This window comes from Dasypus novemcinctus, chromosome 19 (assembly GCF_030445035.2).
Source record: "Dasypus novemcinctus isolate mDasNov1 chromosome 19, mDasNov1.1.hap2, whole genome shotgun sequence".
In the NCBI taxonomy this organism is placed as follows: domain Eukaryota; kingdom Metazoa; phylum Chordata; class Mammalia; order Cingulata; family Dasypodidae; genus Dasypus; species Dasypus novemcinctus.
This window is the reverse complement of record NC_080691.1, coordinates 6128944-6145698: the sequence shown is the minus strand read 5'-3', so window position 1 is coordinate 6145698 and position 16755 is coordinate 6128944. Positions and strand designations below refer to the sequence as shown.

Below are 16755 nucleotides of genomic sequence, written 5' to 3'. Positions count from 1 at the left end.
CACGCGCAAGGAGTGCACCCCACAAGGAGAGTCGCCCTGCGCAAAGAAAGCGCAGCCTGCCCAGGAGTGGGCACTGCATACACGGGGAGCTGATGCAGCAACATGACATGATAAAAAGAGACACAGATTCCTGGTGCTCCTGATAAGAATGCAAGAGGACACAGACAGACAACGCACAGTGAATGGACACAGAGAACAGACAATCCAGGGGGAGAGGAGAGAAATTAATAAAAAATAAATCTTTTTTAAAAAAATTGGTGGCTACCAGTCTCTTTTTCACTTGGACAGGTTCAAACTTTAGCTGTTATTAAGATTAGATATCAGGCGGTGGACTTGGTCCAGTGGTTAGGGCATCTGTCTACCACGTGGAAGGTCCGCGGTTCAAACCCCGGGCTTCCTTGACCCATGTGAAGCTGGCCCATGCGCAGTGCTGATGGACGCAAGGAGAGCCCTGCCACACAGGGGTGTCCCCCGCGTAAGGGAGCCCCATGCGCAAGGAATGCGCCCCGTAAGGAGAGCCGCCCAGTGCGAAAGAAAGTGCAGCCTGCCCAGGAATGGTGCCGCACACACAGAGAGCTGACACAACAAAATGACGCAGGAAAAAGAAACACAGATTCCCGTGCCACTGACAACAACAGAAGCGGACAAAGATGACGCAGCAAATTGACACAGAGAACAGACAACCGGGGTGGGGGGGAGGGGAGAGAAATAAATAAATAAATAAATCTTTAAAAAAAAAAAAAGATTAGATGTTAGCCAGCCAAATTTACTAAGTAGTAGCTGAAGTTGGTGCTGATTGTTTTTCCTCTCCCATTTTTGGGAAATGTACCTTCCCACTCCAGCCAGGGAATAGCTTCTCAGGTGGTGCAGGCAGCCAGCAAGGAATGGGCACCAGCCTTCATGTTGCACAGTGCTTTACTCACAAATCTTCACTGCAAATGGGCAGTTTTCTCCTTCCATTCTTCCAAGGATGTTGCAGGATGCTCTTCTGATCTCCTGGGTCCACCAAGGGTGCTTTATTTGTTTGTGGCTATTTTATATTCACCTTCATATTTGAAGGACAATTTTACTGAATAAAGAATTCTTGGCTGGCAGTTTTTCTTTCAGTGTCCTAATTGTATCATCACTATTCTTGCCTTCATGGTTTCTGAAGAGAAATCTGCACTAAGTCTTACTGGACATCCCTTGTACATGATGGTTTGCTTCTATCTTGCTGCCCTGAGAATTTTCTCTTTATCTTTGACATCTGACAGTCTGAGTAGTATGTGTCTTGGAGTAGATCAATGTGGATTTATTCTGATTGGGGAACAGTGTGCTTCTTGGATACATAAGTTCTTTCTTTCATGACAGTTGGGAAATTTTCAGCTATGATTTCCTCAAATCGTCCTTCTGCCCCTTTTCTCTTCTCTTCTCCTTCTGGAACTCCCATGACATGTATGGTGTTGCATTTTCTGTTGTAGTTCAACTCTCTGAGCTCCCGCTCAATTTTTTCCTTTCTTTTCTCTCTCTGTTCTTTCTCTGTTCAATTTTAGCTCTTCTGTCTTTGGTATCACTTATTCTCCCTTCTAACATTTGGAGTCTGCTGTTGTATGCCTCAAATGTGTTTTTGATCTCACCTATTGCGTCTTTCATTCCCATAAGCTCTGTTACTTTTCTGTTCAGGATTTCAGATTCTTCTCTGTGCTCGCTCAGTGTCTTCTTTTTTTTAAAAGATTTATTTAATTCCCCCCCTCCCCTGGTTGTCTGTTCTTGGTGTCTATTTGTTGCGTCTTGTTTCTTTGTCCGCTTCTGTTGTCGTCAGCGGCACGGGAAGTGTGGGCGGTGCCATTCCTGGGCAGGCTGCTCTTTCTTTTCATGCTGGGCAGCTTTCCTCACGGGCGCACTCCTTGCGCGTGGGGCTCCCCCACGCGGGGGATACCCTTGCGTGGCACGGCACTCCTTGCGTGCATCAGCGGTGCGCATGGCCAGCTCCACACGGGTCAAGGAGGCCCGGGGTTTGAACCGCGGACCTCCCATATGGTAGACGGACGCCGTAACCACTGGGCCAAAGTCCGTTTCCCGCTCAGTGTCTTCTTGATGTCATTTATCTCTTTGGTCATATTGTCTCTCAGCTCATTAATTTGATTTTGGAGATTTTTGTACAACTCGCTGATTAGTTCTCTCAAATTCTGCATCTCTTCTGGGCCTTTGATATATTCCTTTTCCTGGGCCATGTCTTCTATGTTCTTAGTATGGCTCGTGATTTTTTTGCTGATATCTAGACTTCTGATTAGGATGTAGTTTGCTCAAATGCTCAATTTCTTCCTCTTTTGTTGGGATTTAGTGGCAGGAGGCTGTGTGTTAGCGCTGCTCTTTGCTTCTTAGCTTGACCTGGATTGTTAGGATTGTCCTACTCATTGCTCAGAACTGTGCAGTGGACCCAGTAATTGGTTGTAGAGTTACTTCTTAAGAGCCTTGGGGAGGGAGGCTAGAGAGGCCAGTAAAAGCCTCTCCTACTTATTTTTAATTTTCTCGTGTGTACTTTAGTCTGCCAGCAGATGACACTCTTCAGCAGCTCTCAGTTCAATGCCTGGTCTGAGTGTATTTCTTGCAACGCAGATGGGATCTGTGTGATAGAGCTCCCTGTCTGGAGGCTAGCATCCCTGTAATTCAAACTTTCTCTGAGACAGTTCTCCAGCCTTCTCTGAACCCCCTCCCTTTTCTCAGGTTGGAAATATTCTCACTCCCCTGAGTCCTCAACATCAGTCCCTGGTAGTAGAGGAGGAGATTGAGAGGGTTGCATATCTTTAGCCCCTTGCTGGCTCCAAGGCAAACAATGGCACAGTCTAGAAGGGCTCCTGGGACACAGCAGACCAAATTTGTGAGTCAAAAGCTTAGTCAGCCTTAGGCTGTCTCTCTCTCTCCCCTTTCCTGGGGCATCCTCAATAATTAGTCCCAGCTAGAAGAGAGGGAAATTGCAAGGGTGGGATTTCTCCAGTCCTTTCCTGGTTCCCAGGGCAAACCAGTGTGGTCCCACCTTCCCTGGAAGGGCTCGTGGAACACAGAAGACCAAACTTGTGGGTCAGAAGCTGAGTCAGCCTTAGGCTGTGTCCCTCTCTCTTCCCTTTCCTGTGATGGCAGATCCCTGGAACCCCCTTTGTCTATAGTTGCAGGCCCAGAGGCCCAAGAATTCTCATGTCTTTAGTGTGGGGGATAGTGCTTATAGCAGCAGCTGCTGGTTTCAACTCACAGTTCTGTTGTCATGCTTTTCCTCCTTTGTCCCTCTCTTCTCTGGGTGGTGTCCAGGCTTCGCCTGGTGTCCTAAACCCTAGAAGATCTTTTTCTAGGCTGTTTCGGCCTGTCCTCAGCTATTTTTCTGGAGAAAAGAGTCCCATATCTTTCTAGTTCGCCATCTTCCCAGAAGTCCTCAAAGGTACTTTAGATAGCTCTGGGTGATTACTAACTGCACTATAGGACGAGCTGGCCCTTGGAGCTCGTTACTCTGCCACCATCTTGCCCCACCTCCTCCACTGATTTTTTGATAAAGGTGCAAAAAGAATTCCATGAACAAAGGATAGTCTTTGCAACAAATGTTGTAGACATTGGACACCCATATGTACCCCAACACATGCATCATAACTTAAATAAAAATTAACTCAAAATGGATTGCAGCCTAATTGTAAAATATAAAATTATAAAGCTTCTAGAAGGAAACATAGGATAAAGCCTTAATGGCTTGAGGGTAGCAATGAGATTTTAGATATGACACCAAAAGCATGACCAACTTAAGAAAAACTGATAAATAGGACTTTATAAAAATAAAACACTTTTGCTCTGTGCAAGACAGTTAAGAAAAAGAAAAGACAAAGGAGAATGGGAGAAAATATTTGCAAATTAATTCTCTGACAAAGTACTCATATCCAGAATATATAAAGAACTTGTAGAACTCAACAATAAGAAAACAAACAACCCAATTTTAAAAAAATGGGCAAAAGATCTGAACAGTCACTTGACCCAAGAAGATACATGGATGGAAAATAAACACATGTAAATATGCTCAAGATCATTTGTCATTAGGAAAAGGCAAATGAAAACATTGAGATAATACTGTTAATACATCCTATTAGATTGGTTAAAAGAAAAAGAAAAAAAAATCTGAGAACACCCAATGCTGATAAGGTTTCTGAGCGGTAGCAATTCTCACTCACTGCTGGTGGGGATTCAAAGTGGTACAGCCACTTTGGAAGATATTCTGGCAGTTTTTAAAAAGTTAAACATAGACTAACCATACTACCCAGCAATCTCACTCTTAGAAATTTACCCAAGTGAATTAAAAATATATGTTTCCTTATATACACAGATGTATACTTTATTCATAATTACTGAAAGCAACCAAGATAGCATTCAAAATTAGAATGGATGAAAGAAATTGTGATCATCCTTATGATGGAATACTAATCAGTGATACTACTCAGCAATAAAAAGGCACCACAAACATGAATCTCTAAGACTTTTCAGAAAAGGCAAAACTATAGTGACAGTTTCTTGGGGTGATGGAACTGTTCTGTGTCTTGATTATGATGGTGATATGAATTTATACAATGTTTTTAAACTCATAAAACTGCATCAAAATAAAAAATTATCATATACGAATTTAAAAACAAAATTAAAGAAAGACTGTAAAGGAGGGAGGGAAAGAGCAAGAAGGGGAGAGGGGCTAGCTAAGTGGATTAGAATTGTCTTTGAAGATACTATGAACTCTGTTTATTGACTTAATAAAACATGGAAATAGTTGCACGCTAAGCTTTTGCCAACAGATACAAAACAAAAAACAACTGAACTGCTTTCTACCTAAAATGTATTAAAATTCCAAATGAGAAAAGATTTATGGGAACACATAATAGTTATTAAAAACAAAGAAATAAAAATAAAAAAGATGTGTACCATTTGAAGGTTTTATAGTTCTCCATTCTGCTAGGTGATTTAGATTTTTTTCCTAAAACAAGAATGATGACAGGCTGTGTCCTCCAGGCACTGTTTCAACCCCTAAATGAACTGTGTGTAGTGAGTTCTCCTTTAGAATTACGCCCCTAGTTTATTTTGAGGAACTCTATAAAAAACAGCCCTAACAGATACACTATTGCAGGATTGCGATCTGTTTGTCTACTATACCACATACATAAATTGCTTTCCAAACTTTTTATGTGTAATTGTCAGGAAATATTTGCTTCTCCTGAGTAATGGGTCTGCTTTTTCCTTTTGACAGAGGAAACCATGTAACTATTCCTGTCTCCCTTTCTGTCATGAGAATATGTGATTAAAGCTGGTAGATCAACTCTGTAAAAATGAAGAACCTGATAAGTTACATATCTATGTTGCAAATTTAGACTTTAATATGATTCTGTAATCCACATTGTACTTCTCTTGACATTTTATTTTCCAAGTTTACATTTTTATAATTATTTTTAATGTTTTTAGACCTTTCTTGTTGGTTGCAGTTTCCTATAAGCTTCTTTATTTCCATGGAAAAATATGGTGGAGTATAAACAAATAACTCACCTGTGGCTTGATCATTTTCTGTTGCTCTTGGGACACCTGCTCTGTTCTGTGACTTCTCTGTCCTGATGTTCTGTAGAGGCTCTGGTCAAAGGTCTGTGAACTGAGTATGCATTGGCAGTCCTGAGTCGTCTTCTCTCATCTCACATGAATTGTCTTGTTCCTGAGAGCCATGGCCTGTGGACTCAGTGGACATTTTATTTTAGATTATTTAAATAGTTTTGGGCCCTAAATCTCGGTTCTGTCTTGCTGGGAATTCACACTGCCTAAAGGCAGTGTGGCCAGAGGCAGCAGTGATGAGAAAAGCTTTTAAGTTGCTTCTTTTTCACCTTACCTTGGAACAGATACTTCCTCTCAGAAATCACCAGTATCAGCCCAGGTTACAGGTTTCCAAGGGGGAACTGAGGCAGGTCTAAATCCCTGCTAAGGTGAGAAACTGTGGAATTGCCTAGGGCTGCCCATTTGCCTGCTGGGATTTCCTTGTTGCCTTCCTTTCCTGGGCACTCCAGGGCTGGAAGGTGACAGCCCAGGGAAACTGCCTCTTTCTGAGGGTCCCTAAACTCTGTCAGGAGGAAGTGCCTGGAGGGGTGGCAGGACACAGGGTGGGCTACACTGCTTCTTTGGGTTCTACACTGAGGGTCCTAGGGCTCATTTGCTTCAACTCCCCAGAAGTTTCCTGGCTACCCATTCCCTAATACACGATTGTGAGGCAGGAGAATAGGGACGATGGGGCACGTGGAGAATCCCGTATTTAGAAAGCTGGGGCAGGTGGAGAGTCACTTATCCAGAGACGTGAGGCAGGTGGAGAGCCACATATTTAGAGACCCCTACTTGTGGAAAGACCAGCAGCCGACAGTAGGTTTGGAGATGCAGGGGAAAGACACCTGCTTGCAAGAGACAGAAGCCTAATGTTACACAAAAAACAACATAACTAGTAAACCACCCCTTGCCCAAGGACTTGTAAGATGTCAGCTAACAACCCCGAGGCTACCCATGTGCTTCTCAACATGCCCCACCTACTTGCTCCTGCTTCCCTTCCTTTACCAATGTTCAATAAACCATCCTGTTGCTTAGTTCAGTCCTTGAATTCTTTCCTCTCCATCAACAGGTGGGGTATGTATGAGAGTAGCTAACATCCCTAGGGGAATATGAGCTTACAGACCTATAAGTGCACACATTGAAAAATAAGAAAAAAAATTAATTCTCCCAGGTCCAAAAAAGGGAGACACCTCTTCTCCCCCTTTTTCATAGAGCACTGACTTCATTCAGAATACTTGCATATTTAAGTTCTCTTTCTGCCCCTCTCAGATGTATGTAAATACTTTTAAAAGCTAAATAAGACTCTTGCCAGTTTTACACTCCAGGAATGTTTTTCCCACAAAGGACATACCTTTGAAACATAATCACCAAGGGAGACAGAAGCCCCTCTCCCAGTCCCCTTGGGAAGGTTGGAGCCTCAGTAGCCAAACTTTGGTGCCAGGCTCCAAGTTGTAAAAAAAATTCCTATTATCCCCATCATTAATATTTGAGAAGTTTATTTTTCCTTTGGATAAAGGCAATTAGCTAGCAGATGGTCACATACCAATTGTCAGGTGAATTAAGGACGAACTTTGTACAATTGGTCTATCAAGTCCTTGAGGCCTAGTTATCATTTATCCTAAGAAGATACATGAAATGGGTTGCGTCTTTATGGCTTCATAATAGGATGAGATTTCTTCCTGTCTTTGTGATCTCTTTAACAGACTGCCTATCACATGCATCACATTCTGGTTTGCTGCTCATTCAGTAATAAAAATGTTTTCTTTTTCTTCTATTTTTGTGTAGAGGTTTTTTGGGTTGGCAGGAGATTTTGGTTTTAATGATTTCACCAATGGACAGAGATAACTAGACACTTGAGTTGCAGCTATGAACTGCATGGTAGATATTATCTTAGGCAAATTACTGGAAAAGTTCAAGAATTTAAAATAAGAATAAACTCAAAAAGCACTACATCTTGATGCACACAAATACTTACACCTTAAATTTCTCCTCTGCCCATGGACCAGGCCATCGACGTTCAACCAGAAATGGAATCAAAGGCAAAGACTTCACAGGGCCAGAGGGTTGGACAGAGATGTTATTTCCTTCACAAGAATAAATCTGAAAGGAAACATCCCCCCAAAAAGTACCAATAAACTGGGGGATAAGACTAAAACAAAACAACATTGCCAACCGGAATTTGTCTAGAACTTTGTCATTTACAGGACATTCTCCTGTGTAGTCATCAGCACGCCTCTGGGTGGGTCCTGGAATGATGGCTTGGGACTTCCTAAGCATCTGGAGCTGAAGCAAGTCACACCCAGCATTTGGCTACTCTCTACTGTGAAAAAGCGGTTGAGGAGACTTCTACCTAGGAAGACTGAACACAGTGGAAAGGTCAAGAAGCATCTTTCCAGAAACTAAATTATACTAAGGAAGGAAAGAATGTCAAATCTGCAGATTTAGAGCACGATTTCTTTGTATGGAGGCTCTACCACGTGTTTTCTATTTTAAAACAAAACAGAAAAAAAGGTACTTTCAATGTTCCAAATAATACACGCACATACACACATATAAATTGTGATGGAAGTTTTCACTCATCTGTCTCAAAAAAAGGGAAGAAAGTTATGATTGGATGTTAGCAAAAGCCATCAGCTTCTGCCCCAGGGCAGCTAATAAGAGGTGGCATGAGAACACCATCCCTTTTGAGACAGTCACCCACTCATGCCCAGAGTTTGGCTGAGGGGGGCTGGGTGCAAACCAAACCACCTTTGTCCTCATCACTACCCACAGAATGTGTGCTCAGGAATCAGTACCACAGTCAGCAGAGCAAGAAGCCAAGGGCAAACACCCAACACTATAAATCAGCTACTGGCACCCATTCCCTGGGGCCCTTAAATGTCTCCCTCTTTCACATTAAAAGAATCTAGTTACAACATAGGCCAGGGAGAGGAAAGAGTTGCCAATGTTAGAAAGAAAATGAGGATCTAGTCAGATAGTTAAGAACCAAAGTCAGTCCAAAAAGAGAGACTGAGTCATGAATTTTGGCACAAAGTAGTGGTAGAGGGCAGAATAATGGATCTCTTATACAGGGAGAATTTCCAGAAGAAATGGGAACACAGAAAAATTACTTGGATTTGCCAATTCAAGTGAAGTAGACATAAAAGTCAAGAGTCTCAGGGTGAAAAGGGGCTTTTTTCTAGTGGAGGGCATGGCCTGAGAGTAGACCTCTCAAGAAAGAGTGTTCTGGGAGAGCCCAGAGGGCACCATTCCAAGGGTCAGCACCTTTTCCAGACTGGGCTGGAAGGGAATCCCACACCCTCCTGGCCCATGGGCAGAGGTCAGAGGCTTAAGGGTCCAGGAAGCCCTGAGAGGAACAATGACTACAAGACCCCAGAGTCACTGCTCTCCAAGTACCACATCTTCTGGAGTTTGGTGAATAATGGCCACCAAAATTATCCAGGTCTTAATCCCCGATAATACTGCCTTATGTGGTAGTAGGAACTTTGCAGACAGAATTAAGGATCTTGAGATGGGAGAGTCTACTGGATTATCCAGGTGGCCCGAAAGGTGTCCTAGTCACTCATCTCCATAGGCCATCAAACATCAGACCCTACAAATGCTGCAATCATTCATCTTCACATACCCACGTAACTCACCCCCATTAGGCATCCAACCCCCAATTTCCAGCACTCCAATCAGTAAGACAGACAGGCTTCTTACAAGTCTCCTACACAGGCCCCAACACCCTCAAATTACAAAATAAATCCACAGAAGTACATAAGTCAATCAAATTCCAAGTTTCTCCAGAGCCCTCCCATAGAGAACCACAGCCCCTGCCTCCCCCCACCCCAACACCTATCCCCAGTGTCGGCAACTCCTAAGTCCCAACAGGCTCTCAATTACTCAGTCCCATGGGCCAACCGCGGTCACCTCTACAAGACCCTGGATGGATCACACACTCCCAGAGCCCTTTAATCATGAACCCCCAAAAGGAGTTCTGTTCACTGCTCACTAAACAGAAATGTTCGCCACAAACACTGAGTGCCGAAGGGCTCCTCCAATCACTCTCTCCCACATGCCCCCGTTCTCTCACCTTAACAGGTGCCCCAATCAGTACTCACAGAATCCCCCCACCCCTATCACTAACAGTCTCAGGCTTGCTGCCTCTTATTACCATAGGCCCCCTAAGTTAGTCCCCAATCTCTAAACCCAAAGAATCCCTAAGCCCTTATCCCTCAGAGCCCCTAGTATTCAGCCCCACATGACACCCCATTCCCTGATGTGCCCCATACTCCCCCATCATTCACTGACATCCCCACAAACCCTCCTAATTATCAGTGTGAAAGCGCCTTTGGCTCTCTACAAGCACTGGCACCCCGTTGTCCACTCACTCACCACCCCAAACAGGTCAACCAAGAACTTATATCCAGAGTCTTTGTCACAAGCAAACACAAGCCCAGAAACGAACCCCGACTACTCGCTAGCAAGGGCCTCCCCAGTCACTGAGCGCCACCAGATAAGCCACAACAGGCTGCGTTAACGAAACCCAGCCCCACAATGAACGCCCTCTAAAGTCCCCAAAACAAAGACCCTACCACTCACCCCCACTGCCCTCCGCTTCCTAACCCAAAGGTCCACGGCATTGCCACCAGAGTCCCCAGGATTCGTGGAGACCCAGCGTGGAGCCCCCAGGCACACACACTCCTCGAGGCCTCGCTCGGTCCACTGGGGTAGCCCCAGAGACTCCCTCCTGCTGCCCCCGCCCACAGCCCCACTGACCCCCACATGCTAATCACCACAGGCTCCACAACTGACCCCTGGTGTCCCCAGGAGGTTGCCGTAATCCAGCCCAGTCCCACATTCATTCCCTCCTCCGGCCCTACACACACCCACGCCCTCCCGACCCCAGAGGGCCGGTTTTCAGGCACTCCGGTAACTGACCTCGAAGGCCCCCGACTTAACGCGCTCCAGTCACCCCGCAGCCCCTCCTGGCACCCACACTCACTGCGCACTTGTCAGCCAGCCCCACATGCCCTGCAGTCCGCGAAACGCTGCACCGTCCCGCCCGCCCCGGCCGCGCACGCGCGCCGCCCTCGCGACTTTTCCTTGGCCGGCTGGGAGCCGGCTCGTGCGCGCGCCGGGGTCCCCGCGATTCCGGCGGGCACAGCAGCTGCCTGCGGCCCCGCAGCCTCGCGTCCCGGCCCCGCCCGCACGCACCCTTACCGCTTCGTTCCCGCAGCGCCGAGGCGGGCGCGGCCCAGTGAGGAAGCGCCCGCGCAGAGATGCATCCCACGACCCCGCTCGCTCCGGAACTACATTTCCCAGCGGGCTCTGCGCGCGCCTTGCTGCACCCTGGGAGCGCCGTCCTCCACGCCACGCGGGCGCGCTGCGTGCTTTGTGAGCGCTTTTCGGCGGCCATCCGGGGCACCTGGTTCACAGGTCTCTGTGCATCTGTGAGCAAACCCAACCGAGTCACCAAAACGGAAACTACTGTCGTTCCAATTTTTTATTATAGATGTAATATAGGTAATTAAGACGTCATACCAGCAGTCCTGAAAAAAAAAGAAGATAATTGAAATGTAGAATTTAGAAGGAAATAAAATATAGTTAAGGAAAAAATTAAAATTAGTATAAAAACAGAAGTTACCTAATTGAAATTGACAGAACTAAACTGGATGAAACCAGTTTTTGAAAGATAAAATACAAACAGTAAAATTTCTTACCAAAAAAAATATGGGAGAAAAACATAAAAATACGCAATTGGGAGTGATAAAATGGAAATGACCACAGAGAAAGAAGAAATTAAAATATTGTGAAATATTTTCTTCAATCGCATGTTAATAGATGTGAAATCTTCATGAACAAATGATCTAAAAGAAGCATTTGGTTATTAATGAACAAAAATCTCTTATAGGTATTGATAATTTTTAAATGTTTCCAGTTATAGCTCATCAAAAGTTCCACAATCATACATTTTTATTGGTGAATCCTCCACAATTTCAAAGAACATAGAATTCTAACAAAAAACTGTTCCAGGAAAATCTAGACAGAAGGAACTCCCTTCTTAACACAAAAATAGAAAAGTACAGCTACTATAACCAAACAAAGGTAGGACTCAAAAAATATAAAACTATAAAGCAATCACAGTTAGGAAATTTATGTAATAATCTTTTTTTTTTTTAAGATTTATTCATTTATTTCTCTCCCCTTCCCCCGCCCACCCCAGTTGTCTGTTCTTTGTGTCTATTTGCTGCGTGTTCTTCTTTGTCTGCTTCTGTTGTTGTCAGCGGTACGGGAATCTGTGTTTCTTTTTTGTTGCGTCATCTTGTTGTGTCAGCTCTCCGTGTGTGCGGCGCCATTCCTGGGCAGGCTGTATTTTTCTTTTAGCGCTAGGCGGCTCTCCTTACAGGGTGCACTCCTTGCGCATGGGGCTCCCCTATGCAGGGGACACCCCTGCGTGGCAGGGCACTCCTTGCGTGCATCAGCACTGCACATGGGCCAGCTCCACACAGGTCAAGGAGACCCGGGGTTTGAACCGTGGACCCTCCCATGTGGTAAATGGACGTCCTATCCACTGGGCCAAGTCAGCTTCCCTATGTAATAATCTTGAAAACTGTAGCAAATGGATTCACATAATGTATTTAATATACACATCATAACTAAGTAGAAGCCATTCTGGGGCAGGTTAGTATAGTGGAAGGGGGAAGGCAGCTAGCCTGGCAGACCACATGGCTGCCAGACCACATGGCCGTGATACCCTGCCTGGAAACCTCCTGAGAAGAAGACTGTGGGAAAGACACTGAGATCCTGGCCATGAGAACCTCATTTGGAATGAGAGGGAAAACTCCAGATATCCTCAAGAGGCCTCACCAGTGACCCCTGAGAACTGACAGGTGGAGCAACTAATCACAACAGCAAACAGCTGGGACCCCACCCCCAACATTCTGAAGAGGGAGGAGAAAAGATTTTAAAAAGGCCTGACCTGGGGCCCCATGCATGCAACTCATCCTGCTGTATGCCCCACAATCCATGCCTAGCAAGGTCTGCATACTTTTCTTGCTTTCTTGTTTCCTAATAAACTCTTTACTACCTTGTCTATCCTATGGTGTGTCCTTAAATTCTTTATGTGTTATAAGCCAAGAACCTAGAAGCCCAGAAACCAGAGCCATCCGGTAACAATTCCAGGACTGTGTAAATTACTGATGTAATTCACCATAATAATAAGGGGAGAAATGTACATTATCATTTCTCATTCATTTTGAGATGTCACAATTCTAGCCTCTACCCATTACTCAATTGCAAAGTTGCTTCCACATTTTATGCAGAAAATGGCAGCATCCCATTTTCTGGTACCATAACCATGCAATGGGTCACTTAACAATAGGAATTTATTGGCTTCATTTCAGAGACTAATCTCTGGGGTTCTGTAGCAGTTTGATATGGTTATGAATTCCAAAAATAGATACTGAATTATGTTTGTAATCTGATCTGTACCTGGACCTGATTGAGTTATGATTAAGGCTTTAATTGGGCCACATCATTAGGGCATTGAGTTCCTGCCCCTTGGTGGGTGGGGCTTCACAGATAAAAGGCACGGCAAACGACAGAGTTGTGGGTTTCCTGATGTTGGAGTTTGATGCTGAAGTCTTAAGCTAGAGCCCCAGGGAAAGAGACAGAGTCATTCACCCAATAGTCTACAGTTGACTTTGTGGAGAGAGGCAAAGCCTAGAGAGCCTCATAGTCTACAGCTGGCCTTGTGGAGGAAACAGAGGAGCTGAGCCCAGAGGAACCCAGAAAGCCTGAACCCTTACAGACGTCAGCAGCCATCTTGCTCCAACATGTGGAAATAGACTTTGGTGAGGGAAGTAACTTAAGCTTTATGGCCTGATAACTGTAAGCTCCTACTCCAAATAAATACCCTTTATAACGCCCAGCAGATTTCTGGTATTTTGCATCAGCTCCCTTTCGGCTGACTAATACAGATTCCTTGGCTTTTCTGTCACATGCCAATGCACATGGTAGTATCTTCTCCTTTCTCTTCTCCATTCCATTGACTTCCAGTTTCTGGCTATGCCCTATGGCTTCTTTTTCTGTGTCCAGTTCCCTTTGCTCATAAGGACTTCAGCTATACCGAATTAAGGCCCATCCTCATTCAATTTGGGCATACCTTCACTAATAGCATTTTCAAAGTTCCTAGTTACAAATGGGTACACAACTGCAGGACCACGGGTTGGGACCTGAACATTCATTTTTTGTGGTGGTGTGTATTGAAATATTAATGATCTTGATTCCAAAAGGCATGCTAACAAATATCATGTTGACAAATTGAGAAAAACATATTTGTAACAAATGCTACCGAGACATTTGTACAAAGTCCTGATATGGACTGGCTTGATGTCAGCCAGAGGATCACTTCCTGTAAAAACCCAGAACCTGCTTCCTTGAGCATCGAATTGAGCCAGACTGATACCCCATTGCTTTGACTCCCAGCTTCAAAGCTTGTGCTGTGCAGTGCTGTGAACAAGCTGCACTGTAACCAGCTCTTCCAGTCAGCATTAGAACTTCCTATGACACTGTATTAGGCGGAGCTCCGGAAACCTCTTCTTAAGGGACCCACCCACATTCTTTCAGCCCTTGAGCTGATGGACTTTAAAGACTCTGGTATCCTTTACCTTTAAATGCGCTGTGTGTCCTACGGCTGGCCATTGTGTATTGGTTGTGTTGGCAGTTGCAATTAAGTAAGCAAATAAGTTTCTGCCAGCTCCAATCTGCTGTTGAAACCCTCTGGGGAATTTTTCATTTGTTATTATAGTCTTCAATTCCCGTATTTCTGTTGACTCATTTTTAAAATTTCTGTCCCTTTATTATGGGATTGTTTTCCTGGTATTCTGTAGTACTTTCTCTGTGCTTTCCCCTTGTGGGTCAGGGACCCACAGTGAGGATGTAGACTGGCTCCACGCAGTGCTGGGAATGGGTTGGGGAGGGGTCAGCAAGGGCTCCAGGAGCTTTTCCTATCTAGCATTACCCTGATAGCTAGTTTTTAGGCCCAGGGCTCCTGTCCTGCCCTGTTCTCTTTAACCCCCATCTTTCCCCCCTCTTCCTGCGGGTGCGCATTCCTAATTAATATGGAACCAAAGCTCCTATCCCTGCTCCCTCCTAGCTCCGTCCCTGAACATTCTGGTCTGATAGTAGCAACCCCTGTCTGTGGAACACGGATGGAACTACGAAGCCAATGTGAGTTATCTTGGCCCGACCTGAAAACTGCAGCTAGTGTAAACTATCTAAAACTAGCCCCTTTGTAGTCTAGTCTCAGAACCTGAGTTTTCAATACCGCCCCCTCCCGCCCTTGGCTGCTCGTGTCTATTCTAAAGCCGGCCCACCGGCTAAGCTCTCTCTCATTAAAGGCTTTGTTTAAACTAATCTCTGCCCCGCCCCCCATCTGAAGAGGCCTCCCTTCCTCGGCTTCCCTCCCAGCCTAACACTAGTGATGTTAAGCATCTTTTCATGTGACTTTTGGCCTTTTATATTTCCTCTTTGGAAAAATGTATATTCAAGAATTTCTCCCATTTTTAAATTGGGTTGTTTCTCTTTTTATTGTTGTAGAATTTTTTATATATGTTGGAAATTAAACCCTTATCAGATATGCAGTTTTCAAATATTTTCTCCCATTAGGTAGGCCACCTTTTCACTTTCTTGACAAACTCCTTTTGAAGCAGGCTAGTAAGACAAGAAATTAATAGACGGATCTGGAACCTGGCAGAGAGTCCACATGGATATCAATAACCCCCAAGATGGCTGCTGGAAGACCCCCACTCCCAGGATTCTGCTATCCAGAACAAACACTTCTTCTGGATGCAAGAAAAGCCCCAGATGTTCCCTAGGGACTTTATCATTGGGTCCTCACTGAGAGATTAATCGTGGGGTAATCAATCAAAACAGCAAACAGCTGGAACCCTGCCCCTGCCATTAGCAAAGGGGTGGAATAATGAATACTTTATAAAGCAAACCACAAGGCCTAAGCTCTAGCCCTGCACTCTTGCCTCTGGACCTGTCTCTGCACTCTGTGTGCTGCTCTCACCATTTTTCCTCTGCCATATGGCCATGCAAGTAAACCTGGGATTTATAATCTATAATGGGGGATTGTAACCTGTAAATCAGCCCTCTTTATCCCTTTTTGCCCCCTTCCTCTCTACTGGGGACCCCTACTCTCCTATTTTCTGTTATTTTCTCCCATTTCTCTTCCCTCCCTACCTGAATAAATTACTGACCTAACTCACCTGGCATGCTCTAGAAATTCATTTCTGCAGCACAGTCAAGAACCTAGATAAAAGCCAGTAACACTTTAAAGCACAAAAGTTTTTCATTTTGAGAAGGTCCCATTTATCTAATTTTTCTTTCATTACATGTAGTTTGGGTCTAAGGTTTAAGAAACTATTCCCTAATACAACATCCTGAAGATGCTTCTCTGTATTCTCTTTTAAGAATTTTATGGTCCTGATTCTTATATTTAGGTCTTTGATGCTTTTTGAGTTAATTTTTGTATATGGTGTGAGATAGAGGTCCTCCTTCATTATTTTGCATATGGGTATCCAGTTTTCCCAGCATCATTTGTTGAAGACACTATTCTTTCCCAATAGAATGAAATTAGCAGCCTTGTCAAAAATCAATTGACTGAGAGGATTGTAGGAAGACGGCAATGGACTGACAGGCAGGTTGAGTGCTTTCACAAAAACAATGGAGAAAGACCCAAAGGCTGTCCAAGGGATCTGCTCTGGGGGTCAGCAGACCAGGGCAGTGCTACACAACTCTCAGAAGGGTGAGGAACAGAGAGACGAAGTCGAAACAAATTGAGTTACCACCCCCACGACAGCCAGGAAGGGCTCCCCTATCCTACCCCCAAGATATAAAGATGGGTAAAACCCTCTCACTGCAGCCTGCTGAGAGGGGACCTTCCTGTCACCTGTTTCAAGGGAAAAGGGAGGGGAGTTCGGGTGATTTTCTTTAATGAATTCAGACAGCAGAGCCGGCTTTGAATCTACCATCTCGAGATTCAACACAGGATCACAGGAAAGCCAAGAATGAAACACCTCCATGGAAAGGTGCGCTTCTTAGCGTCATCTGTTTGCATATCTGGAAACTGCGTGGACAAAAACTGTATCCTAAAGAGACACAAGATTTAATATAATTAATCAGTGATAA

The 16755-nt window shown here is 44.6% G+C and overlaps 1 protein-coding gene across 9 annotated transcripts in view; it reads right to left on the bottom strand.

Annotated features, from left to right (window-relative positions):
- Positions 1-10882, bottom strand: part of ZNF605 (zinc finger protein 605) — a 41166-nt gene extending 30284 nt beyond the window's left edge. The window contains exons 1-4 of one of the 9 annotated variants that reach the window (XM_071209722.1): positions 10780-10872; positions 7550-7674; positions 6367-6419; positions 5539-5712 (exon numbers count right to left, since the gene is read on the bottom strand). In XM_071209722.1, the coding sequence (XP_071065823.1) occupies positions 5539-5553 (15 nt within the window). In that variant the 5' untranslated portion in view covers positions 5554-5712; positions 6367-6419; positions 7550-7674; positions 10780-10872. The other 8 variants (XM_071209721.1, XM_071209723.1, XM_058281156.1 and 5 more) reach the window with 8 other exon arrangements.
- Between the last annotated feature and the right edge of the window lie 5873 nt (positions 10883-16755).